The sequence below is a fragment of the Trichoderma evansii genome (assembly GCF_050947405.1).
Source record: "Trichoderma evansii strain SZMC 28006 chromosome Unknown GGI43scaffold_2, whole genome shotgun sequence".
Lineage (NCBI taxonomy): Eukaryota > Fungi > Ascomycota > Sordariomycetes > Hypocreales > Hypocreaceae > Trichoderma > Trichoderma evansii.
In genome coordinates, this window is record NW_028145204.1 from 711820 (window position 1) to 736538 (window position 24719).

The 24719-nt window shown below is 50.3% G+C and overlaps 5 protein-coding genes across 5 annotated transcripts; 2 read left to right on the forward strand and 3 right to left on the reverse strand.

Moving 5' to 3' along the window:
* Nucleotides 1–3403: 3403 nt before the first annotated feature.
* On the forward strand, nucleotides 3404–7245 carry GGI43DRAFT_429463 (P-loop containing nucleoside triphosphate hydrolase protein). The gene is made up of 13 exons (XM_083209118.1): nucleotides 3404–4131; nucleotides 4193–4470; nucleotides 4531–4713; nucleotides 4774–5245; nucleotides 5310–5342; nucleotides 5430–5469; nucleotides 5529–5756; nucleotides 5812–6255; nucleotides 6323–6550; nucleotides 6631–6735; nucleotides 6811–6895; nucleotides 6990–7095; nucleotides 7184–7245. Exons 1-13 carry the CDS (start codon nucleotides 3594–3596, stop codon nucleotides 7216–7218), a joined length of 2775 nt encoding a protein of 924 aa, XP_083064769.1. The 5' UTR covers nucleotides 3404–3593; the 3' UTR covers nucleotides 7219–7245.
* A 1064-nt stretch (nucleotides 7246–8309) lies between these two features.
* On the reverse strand, nucleotides 8310–11480 carry GGI43DRAFT_379328 (PX domain-containing protein; the record flags this gene model as incomplete). Its single annotated transcript, XM_083202821.1, has 6 exons — nucleotides 8310–9789; nucleotides 9860–10110; nucleotides 10171–10295; nucleotides 10367–10964; nucleotides 11038–11267; nucleotides 11360–11480. 6 exons carry the CDS (start codon nucleotides 11478–11480, stop codon nucleotides 8310–8312), a joined length of 2805 nt encoding a protein of 934 aa, XP_083064770.1.
* A 2391-nt stretch (nucleotides 11481–13871) lies between these two features.
* Nucleotides 13872–15003, reverse strand: GGI43DRAFT_379329 (uncharacterized protein; the record flags this gene model as incomplete). Its single annotated transcript, XM_083202822.1, has 2 exons — nucleotides 13872–14526; nucleotides 14630–15003. 2 exons carry the CDS (start codon nucleotides 15001–15003, stop codon nucleotides 13872–13874), a joined length of 1029 nt encoding a protein of 342 aa, XP_083064771.1.
* Nucleotides 15004–15252: 249 nt separating this feature from the next.
* GGI43DRAFT_392846 (CGR1 family protein) lies at nucleotides 15253–16532 on the reverse strand. Its single transcript, XM_083204601.1, has 3 exons — nucleotides 16375–16532; nucleotides 16163–16308; nucleotides 15253–16091 (listed from the first exon to the last, which is right to left on the reverse strand). The coding sequence occupies exons 1-3, from the start codon at nucleotides 16445–16447 to the stop codon at nucleotides 15951–15953; spliced, it is 360 nt and encodes a 119-aa protein (XP_083064772.1). The 5' UTR covers nucleotides 16448–16532; the 3' UTR covers nucleotides 15253–15950.
* Nucleotides 16533–21083: 4551 nt separating this feature from the next.
* On the forward strand, nucleotides 21084–24515 carry GGI43DRAFT_145124 (uncharacterized protein). Its single transcript, XM_083199341.1, has one exon. The coding sequence runs from the start codon at nucleotides 21372–21374 to the stop codon at nucleotides 24318–24320; it is 2949 nt and encodes a 982-aa protein (XP_083064773.1). The 5' UTR covers nucleotides 21084–21371; the 3' UTR covers nucleotides 24321–24515.
* The last annotated feature ends 204 nt before the right edge of the window (nucleotides 24516–24719 follow it).

Here is a 24719-nt window from a genome sequence, read left to right on the forward strand (position 1 = left end):
CTAGGGGCGATGAAGCTGCAGGCCTCGTGGCAGACGACGGACAGCATGATATACTGCCTATTACAGGCACCGCTTCTGCTCGGACAGGCGTCTACTGCCTGCTAATGCAGTGCGAGCTGTGTGCTGTGCTGTGCTCTGCCTTTTTTTCGACTTCTGGCAGCACGTATCACGCGTGTGGGCTGCTCTGGGCGCGGCAGCAGGAAACAGACCGAGACGCAGTGCTTTGGCCGCATCGGACCGCATCCAATTCTTGGGTACGAATTCCCACGCATGTGCAAAGTACCGCCGGTACAACTCGACGTTAGCACGAGCAGCTGCCTACAACTCGTAGCAAAAATACACTCGCCGGCAGCAAGCCACCAATTAATTGTCTGCCTTCTCCTCATCTCCATTTCTTTTCTCATTCTGGGAAATGAAGGGATTGGGACGTGTATATCAAGCCTCCCACAGATCGGTGCGGCTCCAGATGCCAACTAGCTTCGAGAGTAAATCTTAATCTGTTTATAAAAATCCCCGGCCAATAAACCACCCCCATGGAGATTGCCATCTTTTTTTTCCTAGCAGACTTTCTTGCGCGGCTTGTTATCGCAGAAGAGCGCTTTGAGTTCCGGAGGTGAGGTCATGAGCAATTCCTAGAATGGTCAGCCCCCTAGCAGATTTATGGGGCATCTTGTAGGGACGCCGGCACACGCAAGATGGGAACTCTTTTAATATCCACCCACCTGACCAGGACGTCCAAGGAGCACTAGAGAAGAGCATTCGCTCGCGTCGCCCTTTTTGCTTCCCTCGCCTTCTCTGATTCTTCCAAGGCGAATGGTGACGTATGTCGCATATAGTGCGTGTTACCAGCTAACTGTCTAGACTACATGTCTGTACAGACCCTGAGCTACTACTATGTTGTTACTGCTACGTCGTTACGCTAGAGCCGTTGTTTGCCTGACAGCCAGAGATGCAAGGATGGAGGGAGAGACCCCCTAGTACCTTTGCATGGCTGTGAGAGAAGAGGTGAGAAGGCATAATCGTGCGAGACTAGCGGCGTGCTCCGGCCAGGCTGGCTCAGTTATTTTCGAATAAATGAGGTGCTGCAGTTAATTGGCATGCGGATACACGAGCGTTGTCATGCCGGTCGGATATTGAGGGTACAAGTTGCCAGGTACCTCGAGTATTCGTACTGTCTGCTCCGCAACACGAGTAATATCCGCATAAAACGATAGATCTGTGTGTGCAAGTCACCCACGCGACTACACAACACCGCTAAACTCACAGCACTGGGCATCCTGTGCTTGACGAGCGATGTGCGAGATTGTAATCGCAGATTACCTATAAATTGTTGTATGCGGCTGACTGTTGTTGGCTGCCTTGTACATGCAGTGTAGTCTACTGGATCTGCCTCTGGGGATGCGAATCCGGATGTGCTGCCGTCATCATCACCATTGCCACGACGTCACAACTAGGGCCGGGGCCGACTGTCACAATCTGATACTGCTGCTACCACACGTTAATAGCGCAATAACCGCGAAAAGTCCGAGCAACCCGCGGCAGCAATGACATTTTGGCCATCATCGCACCAGCACGCACGTATTAGACTACAAGGCAGAGTGAAAAGTGGCGACATGTCGACGAACTGGGCTTCGGCGGAGAAAAAAAAAGTAAAAGCAAGCTAACGGCAACATCCCGTCGGTCACAGGGCAGCCTACAAGAGGTACCTACTCGGATATGATTTTTTTCTCTTTTGTGTGAGAGTCTGGTGGAAGAGATAGGAAGAGAGTCTAAATAACAAAGAATCGCCCGGATCGGCTTTGTGGAGCCCAAGTCTGCAAAGTAGCACAACTGGTGGGAGTAGTAAGCTCCGCTAACAGCGCCACAAGAAAAAGAAAAAAAACTTCGATTGCCAGCGGCGCCGGGGCCAAGTTCATATGATCGCGCTAAAGCCTAAATGATTAGGTACTGTAGGCAATAGTAGGTACTGTACTGTAGCTGGCATTACTGTATTTGTGGTAAAGGCAGCGCCCATCGGTAGGTAGGTCGCAAAGCAGCCCGCGTATAAGCACACGCACGCTCGTGGGCCTGGTTGATAGACAGCTGAACTCCATCTGTGGCGAGATTGTGTTGCCCAAGATTGCGTGTTTTGGCTGCCGCCCGACACACACATATGCTATACATGTGCACACTGGTTCGTTTGCTCGTCGACAACGCGGGCGAAGAACCTGGGCTTTTCTTCCCCTCGATTGCCAAACCGCCGCCACAACCCACCAGTAGCGGGCGACCGACTTTGTTGAGGGCAGTCTCACCGATAAGAGGCCAGAGCTGGGTGGAAACCATTCGTGCGGCTGTCAGACGACTCATCCACATCGCCCGTTCTGAGGCACCGAGCACTACAAAGAGGTACAGGCAGGATCGAAGAGGGCTCTACGCCACGCACGAGTTTCGAATGGCATTCTCTCCATGTATGTGAAACAGAAGTGCTGGGTGGTCTGAGCAAACTGCAACACGGGGCAAGATACTGAAGACTCTTAACCTGCTGGTAGTCACTACACGCCGTGATAGTGTCGCGCTCTCATTTACACGCCTGGATATGGGCCGATATGCTCGCACTACTTGCCAGCGCTGATGCGCCAATGGCAGATTCGTGCTGCCGTCAAAGTTGCCATCGATTCGATTTAATTTAAAAACAGCTTATTACAGGTATGCTCAGTGCCCTGTTACTTACAAGTACATCCAGCATGTATCTCCAGACTTCAGCCAAGTCGGAGTTCTGGAAGCGGAATGGCGCAGGGTTCCTTTGCCGGCCAATCACCAGCCGCGGGGGGGCATCCTTGGAAATCGGGGCTGCAGCGATTGGGTGTGGGTGTGTGTCACTGTCAGGTTCCAGGAACGCCCCGCAGGTCTGGAGCAGTGACTGCAGAGACGTTGACAGGCGAGGTGCTTGGGTACCGGTACATGCTGGCTCTGATACTTGGCCATCGATTGTGCGGCGACCCTTGCCCTAGTAGATTCTCTCTTCCCGCAAAGCAGCTTCCCGGGGGAGGAAAATAGGAGAGAAAAAATTATAAGAAACGAAACGCCCGAAGCTGGCAGCTAATCTAGCATAGCCGCATGGACGCATCGAGACTTGCCCTTGTCTTGATGCAGTCTAGGCTCTTTGCTCCCGCACTAGTACATAATAACATTCAGTCCGCTGTCCGCCAGAACGGGATGGTAATATGAGGTACTTGTGCGAGTATGGCGCAGCGCCCAGGGTGCAAGTACCTCTACCACCTCTACCCGCGCCGTACCCTGCTCTTGGGTCTCTTTGTGTTGGCTCTGCTGCCTCCCAATTACATAAGTGTATTCACGTGACTTCGCGTGTTAATCTAGCTCGTAGCGACCCGACCCTGTCACCTCTGCCTGGCAATAGCGCGCTTCTCTCTCCACCACAGATCCAGGTCAAATGGTGCCGAGGATATGGTACGCGGATCATGAGACTGCTGACTGATGCTTTCATCGCCCATTAGTCCTTTTTTCCTCCATCGTTCGCTTCTCTGTTTCTTTTGCGTAACCAGATGAATCTCTCTTCTTCGTAGGTGCGTGTCGCCGCCTGCTTCCCCGCAGCCATGGAGAGCATGAGAGGTATCTTGCACAAGACGAGCGTCCAGGAGGCTCAAGAGCGGCAGGCAGGGGCTGTTGGACCGCCGCCACTGGCCGGCCAGAAGAGGAGCTGGTCGACAACCCTTGACGATGCAGATGCAAAAGGCCTGCCTCTAATATCCGGCGCCACGACTACATCTGTTTCAGCGCCGAATTCACAGGGCTCTGTTCGCTTCCAGAAGGCGCCTCTTTTTTCCTCTCCAACTGCTAAGAGGCTTTCTGCCAGCAAAATTGTTTCGCTTAATGCCTCGGAAGATCCTTCTGAATATACCCAGCGGCGCGTGTTTGCCGCGACCCCGTCCTCTTCTATAGATGATGAGCTGGACCTTGCTCATCCAGTATATAATCTCCCGCCTCAGCTTGTTAATAACTTTGCTTCGCTTGGCATTAAACAGATATACCCATGGCAAAAAAACTGCCTCAAGGGGCCCGGATTGCTTACTGGTGCTAAAAATTTGGTGTATTGTGCTCCCACCGGTGGCGGGAAGTCTCTTGTTGCTGATTGTGAGCCATCTTGTCGTATCTATCATGTAGCCACGGGCCAAGTAGCTGATGTTTTGCCCAGTACTTATGCTCAAGAGGGTAATGGAAGAGCCCGAAACCAAGGCCCTCCTCATTCTTCCATATGTTGCTCTGGTGCAAGAAAAGGTTCGCTGGCTACGGACAGTAGTCCAGGGATTGAGCGCAACTTTAGACCCTGAAATCTTGGAAAAGCGAAAGGCCAGCAGCATATGGCAAACTCGTCCTGATCATGATTCTATTAAAGTTGTCGGCTTCTTCGGAGGCGGCAAGATTAGATCTACCTGGCAGGACTTTGATATTGCTATATGTACCCTGGAAAAGGTTCGCTCGCCATACCCGACTTGTAACCGAAATAGATCTAACCTCTTTCTCTGCTCCTAGGCGAATATGCTCATCAATACCGCTATTGAAGATTCTTCCATATCTCAATTGCGGGCCGTAGTACTGGACGAGCTTCATATGATTGATGATGATCACCGCGGATATCTCCTAGAGCTGATAGCAACCAAGCTTTTAAGCTTAGAGCAGCCCATTCAGATCATTGGCATGAGTGCTACTCTTCCCGTAGGTCCCATTCATTGCATCAAATAATCTATACGCTTCTATAAAATCTAACCTTTCTAGAATGCGAATCTGGTAGCCGAATGGCTCAATGCACACTCTTATGAAACGAAATATAGGCCAATACCGATAGAAGAACACCTAGTTTGCGACGGGAAAGTTTACTATGTCGGCTCCAACAACGCTTCAGCCCAAAAGCATCTAAAAGTCGATGAAATCTCAAAGGGCCAAGTTGACTCCACTAGATGGATTCAAGGATCCGGTCATAGGGAGTTCCAAGACCCGGTCTTGAATGCAGTCGTATCCTTGGCTCATGAGACCGCCATGATGGGATATGGTTCCCTAATATTTGCAGGCAGCCGAAGCATTTGTGAGGCAGACGCTCGTCTAATTAGTAGAGTAATGCCTCAGCTGGATGAATTGGACAACGCAACGATGGATAGGCGGATGGATCTCTTGAGCGAACTGCGAAGTCTCAGTACGGGAGCTGATCCAGTATTAGAGGAAACTGTCTTGTACGGCGTTGCGTTTCACCGTAAGTTTCTTCCCCAACTATATCCACCTCCATAACAATATCATACTGACTACCAATATCAAAGATGTGCGTATACCATTTCGTCTCCCCAAGAAAAGTACATATTAGCTAACTCGATAGGCCGGCTTGACGAGCGAGGAGAGAGATCTCATTGCTTCGGCGTATGATGCTGGCACTCTCTTAGTGTGTGTTGCTACCTGCAGCCTAGCAGCGGGCATCAATCTGTGCGTCCCACACAAAAGCCACTACTGCGATAAACATGATTGACTGACTACATAATTAGCCCTGCACGAAGAGTGATTCTTCATAATGCAAGGATGGGACGCGATTTTGTTGGCCCCTCCATGCTACGGCAGATGAGAGGCCGCGCCGGAAGGCAGGGCAAGTCACCCGTCGGCGAGACATATCTTTGCTGCCGCCAAGACGACCTAGAGCAAGTCTTGGATCTCATGTACGCAGATATTCCAGAGATTGCCAGCTGCCTCAACACTGAGAATAAGCGTGTTCAAAGGTAAGACAGCGATTAGTCTATGTACCACTATTGCGTTCGCTAACAGCCCCTCTAGGGCCATTCTAGAGGTCATTTCCGTACGCCTGGCGACCAGCGAGGAGTCTCTAACAGAGTACTTCTCCAATTCTCTCATCAGCTATACTCATGAACAAGAATTTGTGAAAGAATGCTTAAAATCAGGGTTGGAGGAAATTCGTGACCTGGGCTTGATTGTCAATGATTCTTATTCTAGTTTCGCAGCCACACAGCTGGGAAAAGCCATCGTGGCATCTTCGGTTGATCCCTATGACGGAGTCTTCATACATGCTGAACTTACTAAGACACTCAAGGCATTTGTGATGGACGGTGAGATGCACATCCTCTACGTCTTTACTCCGGTTCAGGATTTTGGAATTACACTCAATTGGCAAGTATTTCGCAATGAGATGGACGCCTTGGACGAGAGCGGACTCCGAGTCCTCGGATTTTTGGGGATCAAACCAACAGTGGTCCAAAAACTGTAAGAAATGTCTTTTCAAGTACACCACTTTCCCCATATATACGACCCGCTAACACTCACCCCCAAGTGCTCAAGGAGTACCTCTCAAGGAAAATACACCTGAAGAAAAGGAACTAGCCCGTGTATATCGCCGTTTCTACCTTGCCCTTCAGCTACGAGATTTATGTAATGAGATGCCAATACACATGGTCGCTCGAAAATACGACTCTCCTCGAGGCTCCGTGCAGACTCTTGCACAGACTTGCCAAGGTTTCGCAGCAGGAATAATTAAGTTTTGTGAACACATGGGATGGGGGTAAGTCTCGACTAATGAGGGGGGCTTCTCGCTTCTCTATTATTAGGTTCTCACGGATTGACTAATATTGGGACTTGTAGTATCATGGCGGCTGCTCTAGAGCACTTCTCAGATCGATTAATGGCCGGGGCAAGGACAGATCTCCTAGCGCTCGCCAAGATTCCGTTCATCAAGAGCCGCACAGCGTAAGTAACATGTTGCCCACCCAAAATCCGAAAAGGGAGACCGAAATTGAATGTGCTCACATATAATCATTCCAGTCGCGTCTTTTGGGAAAACGGATATCGAACTATCGGCGCCATTGCAAACGCTGATCCTAAAGAGCTGGTTCTTGTGTTAATGCAGGTACGTTATGCGGACGAAATGACCGAAAATATGTGGATAGTAGTGGTAAACGATCTTGCATTGCGTTTGAAACTAACAGTCTTTGAATCGTTAGGCCCAGCCAAATAAATTGCGAATCAAGGGAAAGGCCGATGAAATGTATGAGGAAAAGCTACTCGCCAAGGCGAATGTGATTTCCGCATCGGCGAATCGACTGTGGCGTAAGTTGGATGTATCCTTTCTTTTGTGATATTAGCCCACGATATGTATTCTTGCTACGGTTTTTGGTTAGCTAACTAATGATTTCAGAGGTACAACTACAGACAGAAATGGCCGAGGAATAGGGAAAAGTAATTCGTATTTACATATAAATGGCTATATATTAGTAGGAGGTGGATATGAGAAAGTTTTTCGGAGATGCTAACTTGGCGTACCAACTTACGAATTTGTGCTTTTCAACCTCCACGATGAAGATAAAAAGAGGGTTTGCTTCTTATGATATCGTTATATAAACCTCCAATTTCGTCTTTTAAAAAAAATCCATACATACACACCTGTATACACATATAAATACAGCCACCATGACTATCGAATCCTTCCGACACTCTTTGCTCATCGTCTCACTGCTCTGCCACGTCTACCTATCGGTGAGCCGTGCAAACCTGCCAATCCCGGTATATCTAACCGTCTTCGTGATGGATTTCTGTCTAATCATGTCACTGGCGTTGGATTTTTTGGTACCAGTGGAGTGCACACGCTTTTATTGAGATATTCATATATATATGTGTGCGTATGTTAAACATCGAGCAAGGTGCGTTCTATTATGACAATCTTCACATATGCAGCTTCTTCTCTTTTGCTAACATCTCCTCATATCAGCACGAGGTCTGGAAAGATATGCGTTCCTTTGATATAACCGGTTTTCGACATCTTTTTTTTTTGTGTGTGTGTTATCCGGATACCCACTTCAATCGCTTGGTTAATATCATGTTATGGTAGGAATACAAATGGAGAATTCAAATTTAAGATTTAAACTGGATCTCGTTGGGAATTACCAGTTTCTTGGTGGGCATGGGCCCAGTTGATCTCACAAGTACATTCATGTCGCGGGGCGGGCGTTATCAGGCGTTTAATTATAAGCTAATCGATTCATACTATAATAACAAAGTTGGCCCAATAGTCTCTTTCTACAAACTCGGCGCATGCTAATAGACAAAATGAGACCGAGTGCCCTCTTAGTCAAATCATCTGGTCTGCGCCCCCTGAGTAAACTTTGCGCTCTATAAAAATTTCCCCATCGGCCCTTCGTGGGGACCAAACGCGTCGCTTGCGTAATTAATACAACAGAATAGGCCTTCAGTCTTCCTCTAAAATGCATAATCGTATTCCAATGTACTCGTTTCCATCTGCCCAATTTTGTCGAACATGGTATCGTCTAGTCGGCCAAAACGTTCCTCAGCATGATTAAGAAATTTTCCTTCAGCTTGTGAACCTCAGAAACCGGTGGCTTCACGGGCTCTCCCGCTGAGCGGCGTAGACGGTCTCGTCTCTTAGCCCGCCGTTGCCTCTCAGCTTCTATAGGATCCAAGTCATCTTCTTCTTCTGCTTCAGACTCCGAACCATCGTCATATGCCAAATCCTCCAAGTCCTCGCCATTAAGGCCAAAATCGGATGAACTAAATCCAGTCGGCATCATGTCGCTTCCTGGTTGTCCTTCCGCAGCCATTTTCTGCTGTGTCTTGTCGCTGTGCCACTTCTTCCGCGCCTCCTGCCAGGCAATCAGGGCGTTGATCTCCGCAATTGCCTTATCCTTGTCGATGATGCCACTGCTGACACCGCCCTCGAACAAGGCATTGACGTTGAGCGTTCCGTTCTGGGGGCCCTTGCGGAGGAATTCCAAGATGCCCTCTATCCACTCCATAAGTTGAGTGAAGAGGCCGTTATCGTGCGTATGGATCTCATGAACAAATTTATAAAAGTTATGCTCATGTCTGGCACACAGGTCGATAAACGCCTGAACTGTCTGATTAGGATCCGCAGACGCATCGGCTTCTCTGCATTTCTCAACAACCTTTATCATGTCATCGATGAAAACAGCGAAATCAGTTACGCTATTGTATACATTGGCCGACTTGTATACTCTCACGAGAGGCTCGTAGAAAATGGTAAACAAGTCCCTGAAGAGTTTCAGCGTAACGGACTCCTCAATCAGTTGTAGCAGCATGCTCTTATCTCTGTGTCGCGTGCAAAGTTTGAGAAGCTGTTTGAGATATGAAAAGAGCTGAGCACCTTGTTTCAATTCTTCATCAATGTTCTCGACAGCATTGTTGAAGGCGACATATGCATTAAAGAGTCGCTGAACCTGTTCGCCCGTCAATTCAGGCTCAATGAGATCCGATCTCAATATCACCACGATGATATCAAGATCTTCATCTTCGGCTTGCCGGCGAATTTCCGCCTTGACATCTTCTGTGGCATTTGTGTACTTTTTAATTTTCTCAGTAAATACAGGGTCGTCGATTTTAAGATCCAGTGCATCAATGGATTTCTGGAAGCTTCGAATGCCATCATGTAGCGCTAGTGAAAACATGCGCTGCATCAAAGATCGAGTTCCAAAGGGTTGAGCGAGGAAAATATCCAAGATTCCAGACATGACTGCCGCGGGATTCGCAATTCGAATGACATTTTTGATGACGGTATACGGGACAAGAGAGTGGATACGCTTGGCTTGCGCAAACATGTCGGCTGAGTTATCTTCGGCCAAGAAAAGGTGGTATACGACGGCGGCAATTTCGATCCTCAACCATTCGGCGAATTTTCGATATTGAATGCTAAGGTCACCAATCGTCTCCTTTTCCTTAATCTCCTTGAATAGAAGTGTGAGGCCATTTCTTTCAACAATATCCCTTCGGAATCTATATATTATGGTTAATAAATGACCGCTCAGAGATGGTTAGCATATTGGGAAGCTTGGTAGTCACTAACTGTTCCATATACTCGTCAAGCTCTGCAGCTCGTCTTCTGGCAATCTCATAAAACTCTTTCTGTTCTTCCATACGCTTCTCATCAAGCGCTTTGCGTCGTATAATGTCTTCCACATCTTCGTCTGCGGGCGTTATGGGATCGCCACTGAGGAAGTCTACCATTGCCTTGGTATTGGCAACCTGGGGATTATGCAAAAGTGATCGTAAGAAAGCGCGGAGGGATATTCTTTGGTTCTCTCGCCAAAGGACAACCTATATGCTACGTCAGTTCTCCGATTATATAGAGACTCTGCAAGGGTAGCAGCTACTGACCTCTTTGTTGCTATCGGGAGTTGCGAATCCTGGGCTCAGCGGGCCATCCACAGATGGTCGAGGGGAAGTTCCCTTTCTCGAGCGGCCAGATCTAGCTGATCTAATGGATCCTGGGCCACGCGCAGCTATTATATCAGTTAGTTTCGACTGTCGCCATTGCTCCTGTCATAAAAGAAAAGCACCGCTGAATACATACCACTGGAAGCAGTTAGCAGCGATGACGCACCGCCGAGACCTGGAGATTGTCTTGTTCTACGAGTCGATATAGAAGACGCAGAAGAATCATCGGAATCGTTTGCTGCGCCGGTAAAACTCGTGAGCAGCCCGCTAGCTCTTGTATCTGTCTTGTTCTTTTTCGGCAGCGCGGGCAGAACCCTGCCAGGCAGCTCGGTGCGCAGCTTTCGGTGTAGCTTGCTAAAATCGCCATATCTGCGCCCGACGAAGTGTTCCAGCTCTCCTTTCCTCTTAATCCGAAGAATGAACTCGGCGTGCTTGTGATATCTGATATTGCGCTTGACCGAGGTAACGCGGACTCCGGCAACGTTTACGTCCCAGCCGTTGATGTAGTTTCCTTCGGGAAGAGTGTTCATAACGCCCCTGTCAATGGCATTGCTATCTACAATCTCAATTTCTGAGAATTTGATGCGCTCTTCGAATCCGGACGAGGTGGGAATGCCAGAAACCATCATCAGTTCGACGAGCTTCTGGGCCTTGATGGCCAGCTTCCGCCGTTTCGTTTCTTCTAGACGGTCCTCGGACGAGGAAATCTGTTTTGTCGCAAACGATTCGAGAAACTGCCCTCCAAATATTAGCACAAACCATCCATAGCTCGCAAAGCAGACCTTGGGTGACGATGGCGCAACGTACGACTTGGAGCTTGTCTTGCCAAAACTCCTTCTCCTTCGCCTTATCCAGAAATGGAAAGTCGCGGATATGCTTGACGAAGATGTACCGCAAAATGGGCAGCTCGGATTCCTGGGGAGGCACCTCGCCCTGCTCTGACTTGAACGGCGCGCCGAAGCGCTGCAGTGCCGTGGGGGAATTGAGCTCGCTGATTTCCCATTTTACCTGGTCGGAAATGAGTTCCCTCTTCAGGTCTACGCAGTGACAACTCCATGGTTAGCTTGAGGTTCAGTGTATGGGAGAGTCTTTCAGCAAGCTCTCTTGGGCCAGCTGGGAAGAAACATACAGTGCTCCTGTTTTCCGGTCAGCGCATTGCTCGACGTCAGCTCTGCGCCAGAGCCGTTTGCGCGAATGGGCAGAGAAACAGCAGCGCCGCTATCGGGCAATCCTTCTTCGGCGGCTGTCATGGCGCAAATCTAGCCCGGGAAAACAACGAAGGAAGCGTTCCTGAAGATCAGAAAAAACAGGCAGAATAGAGACGAGAAAAGAGAAAACTTGGATCGCTCGCTCGTAGATTCGAATGACGACAGATCTCCAAGGTCAGTCCGTTCTGAGCCCCAGTCGAATCCCGGCGGGGTAGCTAATAAAGTGTCGCCGTAGTGCGATTGTATGTGTAAGCGCTGTAAGCTCGACGAGACGGACAGCAGGTTCGCCTAAATAGCAGGGCGCAAGCAAGAAAAACTACCAAGCGCAATTGCGATTGCGGAGAGGAGATGCAGAGAGTTCAAGTTTTATTTAACGCCCCCTTTCACAAAAATGTGATGAGACAAAGACGATAGTGCCCGTGCAGAGGACCAAGAATTATTGGTTGGCTGCAGGTTTCACCAAAAAATTCAAAGGCAAGTAGTATCTGTCAACCACACAGCCTCCTTGGCCCCATATTATTACAATCATGTCTGCTGCACTTCTGGGCAGTTGCAAGGGACCACTGCATGGGCGCACGTCGAGTGTAACCATTGGCGGGCGCGTAGCAGCATCGAGCCTCATATCCATGACGTTGGTCCGCAGCATCCAAGCCACTTGTTCTGCCCTTCAGTTGGAATCTCGGCCCCCATCCGAAGCCCAGCGGTTACTACAGCTATAGCGATTAGGGAAACATTAGGCAAATTAGAGAAGATAAACGCCAATTTCCGAATAAATTCCATACTGATTCCATGAAATCGAGACTCGAATACCCTCATATCCCATCAATGTTTCCAAGGCACAAATAAGCATAGCTTCAGTATGACATCACCGGCCCGCAGCCAAAACCTGATAAAAAAAAATACAGGGTAGCCATATCGATAGGTAGCCACGGAGCAATGCGGAAGAACAAAAGTCAACGCCAAGATGCTCCAAGCCACATGCCGAGGATAAAATCAGTCATTCAGAGGAATCTTGAGAAATTCTATATCCGCTGCTCAAGCCGATTGCAGTGGAATTCCCATTCGCTAGCCCCAATTTCTCTGCACAAGGAAGAAAAAAAAAAGGAAGCCAAGACTGGGTCAAGGAGCGCGAAGAGGAAATGATTATTAATTTCGCCTAAAATGGAGAAACGAACAAACGCTCGCTTTCTCTTTATAGAGTTTTATTGCTTTTGCGGTCTTAGTAGTGTCTTGACCTGCTAGATTTCTCCATCGACTCCTCTTTAACTGAACTCAAATCTCACTTGCGATTGACTTATCTGGACGCAGATGCAAGCCCGATATGGCTGTGCGAAAAGTATACCGGGCAAGCCGCGATGCTTGGCGCCAAGTGACAGCTGGACAGCTGGACAGCCGACAAGAGGCTTGTGTCAGGCTAATAGTATACGCCGCTTTTTTTTTGGTTTTAGGTACCTGAGTTACATCTGATCATGTCTTAAATGGCCGACATAAGACCGGCTTTTCTTCAAAAGGGCAGATCCTACGGAGTACTACATTGCTGCTTCTTCAGGTAATTTGAATATGTGCATTATGTTTACAGCTATACTACCACGCTTATTATACAAAAGTTCTAGAACTAGCCTCACCCTAAAAAAATTCCCGTATGAAATTACCCTTTCTGTCCGTATGAATTACCCTTTCCGTGCGTATGAAACCGGGTCTGAGGGCAGCTCGTAGTGTTACCATCCCCTCCCCACAGTAAACTAATTCTCAAACCGCCGACTCTTGAGCCAGATGCCAATCATACTTTCCTCGCTGACACGATCGACAAATGATTTGCAGTCGGGATAATAAAACCTGTCCTTGAAAACGACCTACTTCACCGCTCCCCAGATACCCACATATATTGTATATCTCGAGGCGTTGCATGATGGCCCTGCTGTGTAAGAGATGTAATTGGGCAAAGAGCTCCGTGTCTTTCACACGCCTCCAGCCAAATGTGGCTCTTGGAAATCAATATTCTCCCCATTTAGAGAGAGTAGCTCAGCTTTTTGTTCGAAAAAACTGCTCCAAGTCCAATAGTAAAGCAGCTTTAAGCGCGCCGAAGTAGTGGCCGAGAAGCAACGCGCACGACCCTCGCTGCTTGGCTGGTTCGCTCCACTGTGGCAGTGAAGTGGGAGGTGCACAAAGCAGTGCTACGTCTCCGCAGATTCTAGACTAACGCTCCTCGGTGATGCCGACAGTTGGTCTCGTGTCTAAAGCGTTTCCCGTCCCGGGCTATTGACGTAAATCTTGATGGCGCAGCCGCACCCGATGCCTCTACGGGCCTTGGCCGTTCATGCGTCTCGGCGAGCAAGAAAAACAGTGCGATACTGTAGCTTTGTGTGTTTCGGTGTGTGTTGCTCCGTACAGTGTTGATAAACAGTCCGACTATCAACGTCTCCGTTGGGCAGATTACAATTCGTCGAATACGCGCAATGGCTCGTCGTCTGCTAGCGGTGCTTCCCATGCCAGCTTCGCCTCTGTTCTGTCCTTGCTCCTGCTTGTGGGAAGACTCTGCTTGGCGCCATGATGTATCTTGAGCTCTGGCGTGGTATTTCTCCACACGCTCCGAGCGGCCGGCTCAGTGCCCAGTCCAGCGGTTTGGGAGCTGTAGTTGAAAATCATAAAGAGAAGGGTAACAATGCAAAGAATGAGAGACAGTGCCGCCCAGGTGATTCTCAGCCGTTTGCGCGTCTTCTCCTGCCACGCCCTGTCTGCGCGCTCCCAGCCCTCGACGAGTTTTCGGACCTTGTCCACTCGCGCTGCCAGCTCGATGACGCTTTGTCTCCCCTCGTTTATGCGACTCTGTAGAGCATCGATCGTGGATTTCTGTGAATCAAAGTGTCCAATGTTGTATATCTGTTTTGTAATGTCCGTCTCAAGCTCTCGCGCAGCCCTGTCAAATCCCACCTGAAGGTCACACGACGCCTGCGCAAGATCCTTTAGGGCCTTGACCATGACCTGCAAACCGCTCGTCTTTTCCAGCAATACATGGTGAATCTGCTCTACTTGTTGAGAGACTTCGGCCGAGAAGGTGTGGAGATCGGTAACAGACTGCCTTAAACCGCTGAAAGAAAGAAAGTCGTAATTAGCATGCGACGTATCAAGCACAGATATGTGTGTGTGTGTGAGAGAGATGATGCAGGCGTCTATGGCATGTCTTGTCTTACTCGGTGCTGGGAGAGAGCTTCTCCTTCTTCTTCTCCTGCTCTCCCTGGAGCTTCTCTTTCTCCTTGTCCTTGCCCTTATCCTCCTTGACGCCTCGTATCAAGTCCAGCTTGTCCTCGCCAAGGGACGGCGACAAAAGGCTCGCTCGTCGACTCTGGATCGGGCTGAGGATCGGGGTCACGGCCTCCGACCGCGGTATGTCTATTGAGCGCCGCATCCTTCGTGTCGACGGTATATCGGCATCATCCAGCGTCCTCGCGCGGTGGAGTTTGTTGGTCAGTATGACATCCGTCAGCGACCGCTGGACACGATGCTGCCTGGGTCTGGGCGGGAGCGTGATTGGAGCAGGAGGCTCCATCGGGTTTCGGGTCGTCATTGCCGCTGGTTGGACCACACGAGTAAGAAGGGGACCCCCTTTCTGGTTCAAGCATCGTGCATGCATGCATTATCCACAAAAAGCTGATGTGAACAAGCCGCTGGAGCCAGGAACATTTAGGTGGGGCCGCGGCCAGCAAACGAATGACGACAAAGCATTCACATGCCGCAGCTTAGGTTGATACTACTAAGAATCTACACTATGTGGTTTTATAATGCCAAATGAAAAAATATCAGCAAACAGCCAAAGTCATTAATTAAATGCTGATAGTAATTTCACTAGCCTCTGCAAATCATCTCTTGATTGCGTCAGTTCATGTTGAAATTGAATAAATTTCCTTCATCTTATGCGTGAAATATCGTCATTTCTACAGGTCTGTTTAAACCTTGTGCTAGTAGTATCAATGTCCTCCCAACTCCATGCGATGCAGAATTTCCAAAAAAATGAAAAATGAGGAAATAAGCATGCACGTACCAGCCACAACCATCACCACCAAGAAACTTGGTAGCAGCAGCAGTATAAGATGCAGGCACATGCAGCACCGAATATTCCTATTCGTTCATGTCCACCAAAAGCCAACGCAGCTCCAAAGAAAGCAATCCCAGCAAAATTACACAAATTTTGGTTCGGCAACCAAGCACAAAGCCATGCTAGCATGATGCAGAGCGCACTCCAAGAATTGGCCCCGTTTTGCTGCAGAATGAAGAGTAAGACACGAGGTAAGGAATACAGACTGCCACGAGTGCTGGGCGTCCGAAATTGATGGCGGTGAGAAGATGTTGCTGCGACCCCCGTCCAGTTGCGTGCTGCTTCCATGGCCATCCAAGTATTAGTAGTGCCGCAACGTGTATCCATTGTAAGCACTTCGTAAGAGATGCATGGCGCCATGGAGTATGTCGATGCAGTGTATTCCCAATGTCTTTCTTCGGCGTGGGCGTAGTTTTGCCTCATGAGTTCAAGAGCTTGTTTCGCTTCTCTTTGCGCTTCAGTCGCTCCACTCGCTTGTGGTGCATCTTCTCGGCCAGCTTCTCGTATCGTTCCTTCTCTTCCTTTCTGGCGCGTTTATCTTTGATTGCTTGAACTCGTCGCTTTGAATATTGTGAGTAAGATGAGCGGAATGAAAGAGAGGATTCTCTCAAAAAAACACTTCACCACATACCTGGCGCTCTTCCTCCTTCTCCTCCTTCATCTCCTTTTCCTTGGCCTTCATCTGAGCCATTGCGGCACGCTCCTTCGTCCGCTGCTCGTAAGAGGACAGGCCTCTAGTCGGGCGAAATGCCTTCTTTGGTGCATGCCATTGTTTTCCTTGTAGACCCAAATGTTAGCAAACAACGATCGGCATAGTGAAGCGCAAGGCTGGACAGCGCATACCATTTTTGCGCATGCCAAGGGGCTTTGTCGACTTTTCAGCCACCTTTTCGGTTGATCCCTCCATTGTGGACATTTTCCCTTGCTTGGATCCCTGGTGAATTGGAGACTAAGTGACGTTTGAGCTTGCTGTGCTGGCTCGTGAAGCTTTTTTTTTTTCGTCTACCTTTTTTTTTTTTTCCTTTGGCGCCAGACACCTGCAGATGCGGGGCCAAGGCGGTGAAAACTGATGGCGCTTCTAAGGCATTCTCCACTGCAGGATCCTGGATCTTGATTACCTAGGTAGGTACTACGGAGCATATATTAGTGGTAGGCGCCAGACTGTGAAGGACGTATCAGTACTAGCAGTACGCTGAGCTAATAAAGTCTCCCACGCGACGCTGTACCTACAGCAAGCTACAGGTAGGTTCCGCTATTCTTCTGCAGTCGCGCGGGCAATGCTTCTGGAACTGGTGCTCTGGGCTGCTTACCCCGTATTGTGCCAGCGGAACAGGTTGCATTCAGTTCATCTCTGGTGGTTGCACAGCAGCAAATGACACACGCTTGGCTCTTGGATGCATCTTACTCTAGTACTAGTGACAGTACCTACGGCTACTTGGAATTATTGTCGTTCGTCTTACGACCAGCGGACCGAGCCTCTACTCCGTAGACGGATACAATTTTCATAGCTGAAGGCCCGCGGTCCACCCGTCCAAGGCGTCGCCGTCCACTCAGGCCTTGACAACGCAGACGTTGACAGGACGAGACCCGTGTTGCGCTGCAGAGTGGTGGTATCCGGCGGACGCAGGGGCATCCGTAGCGTCCCGATCGATACGAAGACGAAAGCGGCCGTCTCCCTTGCCAAGTAAAGATTCCTCCGAATAAGCTGATATCGCGTGAGCTTTCACAGACTGAAGGAGTTGCTGCTACAAAGTTCTATGCATGGATGGATGGACTTGTCTGGACGTAACATGCCAGCTAGCACATGAGCAGCCTTGGATGATCATTGCTAAAAAAAAAGTCTCGATTTGCGGTAAAATGATTTCATCAGGGAATACGGACACGCGTGTTCAACGTTGCTCTCGTTTGGCCAAAGACTAAGCGCATATATTGCTGCTCATTTATCCCGTACAGCATCAGTGATGAGCGCACAGGGGGCAATTCAACGTCCAAACCAAGGTTTGCTGGTCGACGACGTGCTAATATGTCCTGAACATGTCTATTTTTAATTTTGCTTGTTTCAGGCTCCAGGTTAATCTTCATACATCTGCTGGGCGATCGGTGGATTCCCTCGCATTTCCCAACACACGCGAAAAAAGGGTTTATGCCACGTACTCCCTTGTCGTTCACGATATTAAGCGAGGCTGAGACCGATTTTAATTGCGATCATACATGGGGGGACGTCCATCAATGCAGGTACTGCCACCAGAGTATGGAGTTTTTTCGGCAGCATGCTCCGCTCCGTATTCCTTAGTGTGCGCAGAATAGATCAAAGCAGTAGTGCTCGTCGTGTCGATAATACGAGTGCACTAAAATCCAATATCGTGAACCACTTATACTGTACTGTAGCGCATGTCTGGCGGCTGAAGTCCTGTTGCCGTGGAGCAATAAATGTCATCTGTAAACGGCGTGGGCGAGCTTACGTGGTGCGCACTTGTCCGTTTAGAATCCATGTCTGGTGGACGGCCCAGATACAGTACATCTGTCACGGGAAAAAATCACTTCCCCTCCCTGGCGATTTCAACAGAGATGCTGGCACTCGTACCTGGCCTGGAGACATACAAGAAGTTCGGATGACGATACGGACGGACCCTGCATGAGGGTGGAGACTCTAACGGGCAGTGGCCCCTTGCGAGCTAGGACAAACGGCCTCCCATTGGAAAAAGGGCAGTGTTTCTGGGCTATTTACTGGCAAATTGCCATAGCAGCAAGTGTCTTATGCGGCGTTCAGCTGAGCACCAGCAGGGCTAAAATGTCCGTCAGCCTGCATATGCTGCGTCAAACAGGAAAAGTCCCGTGGCTTTCTGTTTTGGACAGACAGGAAGAAGGAAGGATCAAATGTTTATATGAACAGGAGTACGGGGTACGAGGACCTGCGCTCAATGGAGCAGCACTTGCAAGTTCCTTGTACCAATGCGGGTAACTGCTGGCACTGGCGCCCCGATGAGGCGTGGTCCAGCAGCAAGGCCATGAAACACGAAAGGGCCGGCGGGCCGTCGCCAGGCTGTTGTTGCCGGGATCAAAAGGCAGACAGAAGGCAAAGAAGAAGGCAAAAGAAAGATTTAGTGCGAGAGAACGTCTCCGGGCCGCTTCTCTGGGCTTGCCCGATGCAAGCTGAAGCGAGGGTCAAGATTATCCGAATACCAAGCAGGTGTCAATTGCGGCCTCGGATAGGTGCAGGCCAAAACCCTTTTATTATCGACTGCAGCTTGCACCCAGCCGCGGCCAGAGCTTGCGTTTCTGGTTGGGCCGGGGTAATTTGTTGTGCATGCAGGCCTCTTTGGCGCCTGGATGCCCCTGTCGGTGGAGCCTGTGTGTGTGCTGCATGAATCTAGGTAGGTCTCTATCCTGCACCGTACCTGTACTCGTGCCTGGCCAGATAGGGCAGAGGCTAAGTAAGGTACCTTCACGAGAGGCTTCTCTCCTTCTGTCTTGCATCCAAATGTCGATTGCCGATGGGGCTGGTGACTGAGAACAGGTCGCCATCTCGATGATTGCCCTGCCCAGCCCCAGCTGATGGGCCTCAAGCAAGGGAGATGGAAGAAAAGGAAAGCCTGTGCATCTCAGATGAGAGACAGCATGGTCTGTGAACGTGGCCTTGCACCGGGCAGGTACATGTACATGCGCTCAATTGCAATCTGAATGCCACCTTTTGGCAAGCTAGATGGTCACGAGGAGACGAGAAGGGCGTCGTGGGCAAACACATCATCAGGCCGGATAGGGACCAACGTAGCAATAGTATCACCGCGGCAGGAAGCCCAAGCAGTGCTAGGCGATAATATTTACCCATGGATCAATAGCGTGCTCGTAAACGCCTGCGAGGATCTACCACACATGCAAGCTGACAGCAATAGGAAGGCGATTTGCGGTTGGACTCGCTTCCAACTCTGGCTGCCACGTCGAATCGGTGCAATGGTTGCCTTGTGATCTCGATACGCAAGGGGCCTCGCTAGAACGACCGACACTGTGTTGTCAGAAATCCTACAGTACCTCGAGTTGGCCGGGCCAGGCCAGACGGGGCCCGTGATGCTGCCTCCACTCGACCCGGTTGCTGCCAGCAGCGCTTTGGAGTGATATCTGATCTCGACGTCTTGCCCTGGCGTTCCGATTGCGAGATCAGAACGGATGTACCAGGTGCTTGTCCAGATTGACAGGCACTCCGCAGTCTAGGACGCAGAGAGGCTTGTTGCTCTGGTACAGTACTCCGTACTGAAAGGGAGACTGGAGATCGTTAGTATTACAAAAAGGCCGCCACGCTATGCATGCATCTCGCATGCAAGTTTGTTTTTGGCTGCGCACGCTTGGATGGTTGTGTCCAAAGAGGAGAGCAGGTCTGAGTCTAGTTGAGTCCCGTGAGTGCAAAACCAAAAAGGCGGCCGCCTTTGACTTTCGGGTGGCCTGGGCTAGAGCCGAAAGAAGCAAATGTGTACGAGTCTTGGCAGTGCTAAGGATATCTGTACTTCTTACAGGTACCTGCCACACGACCGCGGGCCAAGTACGGAGACAGGTACCAGTGCAAAGGGCTGACAGGGACATTGCGAGATTCAGGCTCCCTATCCGCCAATGGCAGCGGCAGAAGGGCGCCTGGGGATGGCCAGATGGATGCATGCCTAGAATAGATCAGCCTGGGGCTCAGGGCACTATTCTGACTTGTACAGTATAATCGTGCTAATGTACGGCGTGCTTGAGTGTAGTGGACGTGCCTTAGTGCCGTGCTAGAGGCTGGCCCGCACCGTCACCAGCCCTGGGGCACTGTGTGGATGCGCTGAGAATCGGTGCCATCTAGTGGGCGTTCGTTCGGCCGGAGGAGGCATTTAATGGGGTGGCAAACGCGCCGCAGTTGATCTGTGCGATACTTTGTGCCAGTGAATGAGCACTAATAGCGCCGTGTGTGTGCGAGTACTGCGGCCATCGGTACTGGTACGGCCGGCGCGCCGTGCATGTACCTGCTCTCGGGCCTGTACATACGGTACAGTTCGCAAGGGGCTGCTGAGATGTCTGGGGGATGGCAGCCGGAGCCTAAGAGACAATAATCCGCACTTGGCAGTGGGGACCGCGAGCCCTTTAGCGCTCATACCCCGTGCCTGCAGCGCAGAGGTACTTCGTGCCTGTACGGCTACTAGCAGGTACCTTGCGCAAGACAGGCACCGCGGCAGGGATCTACTGGCAGGCTCGTACTTGTACTTCCCTGTTCCGTAGCGCCCAGTCTTTGGCTCGCCCCCCATATTCTCCCAAATCTTCCTCTTCTTCTTCCGCTCCAGATTTCCTTTCCTTCTAATTCTCTATCCGCGCCATCGAAAACTTTAACCACCTTTGGTGCAATTCCAGCGACGCTCTTTGACTCGAGTTGTTGCTGGTTTTGGCCGTCCACTCATTTGCCCCGATTTTTGAACTTGATCTTCTTCAGCATTGCATTTTTTCTTTGATTCTCTTCACATCTTTTATTCCGCGACATATCTCTCATCTTTGCCGCATCATTCGAGCCGCCGTTGATACGCTGGTACGCATCGCCAACCTCTAGACGCAGCCTCCGTCTGTGAACCGGCCGCTCATTTCTCTATAGACTCAAACATTTAATCCAAATCTTATTTCGCTTCGGCTTGTTTTATATCACCATTGTACTTTTCAGACGGAACAGAGAAAGAGAAAGAAAGAAGACGACAAGACACAGGATAGAATACGCTTCAATCGACCGAAAATCAACCACCAGTCACCAGACCGTAATCACGCCCTCCCTATGGTCCAGCCTGCCTGCAATCTAGTCGTTCGTCGATGTTAATGCCAAACTACGGCCGGAAGCAATGATGGCAACCGCACTCTACACCCCCGAGCGAGCAGCCGTTGCTTCGCCAGTCCACCACATCGAGGGGCCTGTCGACTATCTTGCTTCCTTGGACGACGCGACTGCGTCTCACCATGGCACACTTCCTCCGCCCAATCCTCATTTCGCGTTCCCCGCGGCGTCACCTTCATCAACCCTCCACGATCCGACAACGAAGCGGAGACGGCCTCTATCAGCAGTGGAGATGCACTCGAGATCCCTTAGCATAGCCGTAGATGGCTCTGACTCTCGACACGCTGCGCTGCCAGCGTTCAGCTTCAACCCCGGTGCCTCTCTTCCTCCGAAACCACACAGCTTTCTCAGCCCACCGCATTCTCCAAGCTCTGCTCAACCCCCAGCTCAGCCCGCTGCTGCATCATCTAACCGCCCAATGGGCCATGGACATCGAAGAGGCGGCAGCGAATTTGTTGGTGGTCGTCTTCGTGAGGGTAGCACTATTGCTGTTATGAGCACCAGCCCGCCAAAGAACGAATTTGACATGAAAGTGCCCACTCTCCAGCCGCCACCCCGCAGAGGACACCGCCGAGGCATGTCTGCTACCATCCCAGCGACTGATCTCCCAATACTCTTCGCGCCACCAGCCATCGGCTCATTACCTCAGGGAAACAGCGCCCCCAACAGCCCTACGATATTCAGCCGGAAAGACGACTTACCCAACATTGGCTCAGACTTCCCCTTGCCAGAACCCGTGCGATTGGGCCAAGACAGTAGGAACACAGGCAACCCCAGAGCATCTAAAGCCACCCCCGAAGAACACTTGAAGATGGCTAAGCCTGGTATGCGTGCGAGAGTTGGCTTTTCAGATACCTTGGAATTCATTCCACGACCGCTTTCACTTGTCTCGAATGATACCTCAAGCACTGTAACAGCACGACCAGGCCACTCAGGATCCGGCAGCGTCTCTTCAATTATATCGATTTCATCACTCAATGGACGCGACGGCTCCAACTCCTTGCTACGGACTCCGACAGGTGAACCTTATGAGTCGAGACCAAGCACAGCAGGCGCTATTTTAGAGCGCACAGCAGAGCTCCAGATGCCAGATGAACCACCAACTTCCCCCCGCCGCCGAAACTCGATTCCAGCCCTGGTCAACATCGCCGATGCTGATGGTGTAGAGTCGAATGTGTCTACTCCGACCAAACCCGCCAAACGTTGGTCTTTCTTTGGCTTGGATGCGTTTGCTTCCGGCTCCCCAATGAAGAGGCGACCAAGTACTTCCAGCTCTTCCAGTTCTACGCCCCGACCTATTGATGGCATTTCTTGCTCTGATCGTGGGTCAGAATCATCACTAGATGCAACGGAAGCCCTCCCCACAAAGTCTAAGAAAGGAGGCAAGGGCGATAAAAAGAAGAAGAAGAAGGAGAAGAAAGAAAAGAAGAAGGAGAAGAAGAGGGAGAAGGAAAAGGAGAAGGAAAAGGAAGAGGAGAAGGAAGAGGAGAAGGAGAAAGAGAAAGAGAAGAAGGCCAAAGGCTGGGCGGGCTCAATCCTGCCGTTGAAGGGTCACAAGAAGCGTGGCAAATCAAACGCTGTTCGGCCACCAACTCCGCCCGCTTCCGTGTCCCACCTGGACGACGAGGAAGAGGATGAACCCGAAGGGGAAAGTCACCAGCCTCCTCTCGAGCCGCCTACTATCAGCATCACCGAATCTCCTCCCCTACCTGAGCAGTCAGAGCTACCAAAGCGGTCTTCAGAGGATATGTCCTATCCTATGATTGACCTAGACGCTGCACTTGGTCCTTTCAACACCCCTTTGTCTTACAATGCCGAGTGGGAAGCTGCTCAGCGCGCTGCAGGTACTCCAGGCAGCAGAAGGCGCCTCCACAGTGCTCAAGGGTTGAAAGGCTTCAGTGGTCCTGGCATGCATTACCACCGACGTGCCGAATCGGCCCCAGATCTTCCACCTTTTGATTTCCGCTCCGCTATTCACCGATTCGGCAGCAGCTCAACTATGGCTGATGTGTTTGAAGAGGATGAAGAGGATGACGATGCAAAGGGTAACGCCAAATCAGAGCTAGAAACTAGCGAAGAAGTCAGCGAAGAATCCGACGGCGAAGTCACACCCCCTGCTATCACACCTGTCCTCCAAGAGCCCTTCCTTGGCCCCAGCGACAAGGTGCTGGGTGAAATGCGACGCGGAAGCACTGGATTGATTGAGGGAGAATCTTCTAGCTCATTTGCAGTACGGTCTGAGTCCTTTCAAGCCTCACTTCAAGATGAAACTATCACAGAGGAAGATTTCACGTTTTTCCGAGCCCCAACATTCCAAGGCCGCAGAGATTCAGTCGACTCGGGAGCACCCTCAGCTCCATCCCCAAGACAGGTCCCTGTCACCTGTGACCTGCCAATTGATGATCCTCTGGCTCTCCCAAGCGCAAGCGCTACACCGCTCAGCCCTTATTCGGCTAGCTACGTCTCTTCCTCTCATCCCTCTCCACGATCGCCAATGTCGGTTGATGCGCAACGCATTTCTACCGCACCCTCCTCCATCACTGACGACAGCTTCCATTCTCTGCTTATGGGAGAACCGGGACCAGAAGTCAGGATTTCAATGGACTACGATGCCCCTTCACTCGCGTCAAGCCACTCAGCCATGACCCGTGACAGCACCTTCATCCCTGTACCACGACCCCGCCAACTTGGACCTTCTCGTGATCAGCGACCAGTGTCAATGTCCGCTCCATTCGGACGCAGACGCTCGAGCTTAGCGAGCCTCAGCCGACTCATTAGCAGCTCTCATGGTGAGAGAAGCAAGCTCTCCATGGAAGTGACCTTGGATAATGAGCCAGAATCGAGAAAGTCGAAGCACAGCAAGACCAAACGGCTGGGACGGATGATGCAATTCTGGAAACCAAGCAAAGAAGATAAGCTCAGAGAAGAAAAAGCTAAAGAAGATAAAGCTGCTTGAGTTTTTCCAGTACAGAGGGAGGTGACAGGGGACGAAGAATTACAAAGCAGCGTCTCACCCTTATTGAGATGTTGCTTTGACGAACTTATATGTATTCTATGTAGCGCATGCTTTCACAAAAAAAATCCTTTTTTCCGCTTATGCCTCATGGATGCTGGACCTGCTGAAATTTTTCAAGGTCGTGTGTGCTTGCGTTTTTTTTTGTTCATGGAACACAGTTAAAGATATCTTGAAGCCAGCTGGTGATAGCCGAGAAATGATTTTCCTTCAAAGCAAACTTTATGAGGATTATGATGCTGCTATCCTCTCACATTGAGCTACAAGAGAGCTATCACCTTCACATAGCCGGTGCAACCAGGAATTGAGCGTTTGATGACAAGCATGAACCTTGCTATTTTT

Excerpts from the sequence above, each read along its gene's own strand:
- GGI43DRAFT_429463 (XM_083209118.1), top strand. The coding sequence starts at position 3,594 with ATGGAGAGCATGAGAGGTATCTTGCACAAGACGAGCGTCCAGGAGGCT. Across the intron at positions 5,343-5,429 it reads ATTTCGTCTCCCCAAGAAAA|TGTGTGTTGCTACCTGCAGC; the intron begins GTACATATTAGC and ends GCACTCTCTTAG. Across the intron at positions 6,551-6,630 it reads TGTGAACACATGGGATGGGG|TATCATGGCGGCTGCTCTAG; the intron begins GTAAGTCTCGAC and ends TGGGACTTGTAG.
- GGI43DRAFT_392846 (XM_083204601.1), bottom strand. The coding sequence starts at position 16,447 with ATGTCCACAATGGAGGGATCAACCGAAAAGGTGGCTGAAAAGTCGACA. Across the intron at positions 16,309-16,374 it reads CCTTGGCATGCGCAAAAATG|GAAAACAATGGCATGCACCA; the intron begins GTATGCGCTGTC and ends TGGGTCTACAAG. Across the intron at positions 16,092-16,162 it reads AGAAGGAGGAAGAGCGCCAG|CGACGAGTTCAAGCAATCAA; the intron begins GTATGTGGTGAA and ends CAATATTCAAAG.
- GGI43DRAFT_145124 (XM_083199341.1), top strand. The coding sequence starts at position 21,372 with ATGATGGCAACCGCACTCTACACCCCCGAGCGAGCAGCCGTTGCTTCG.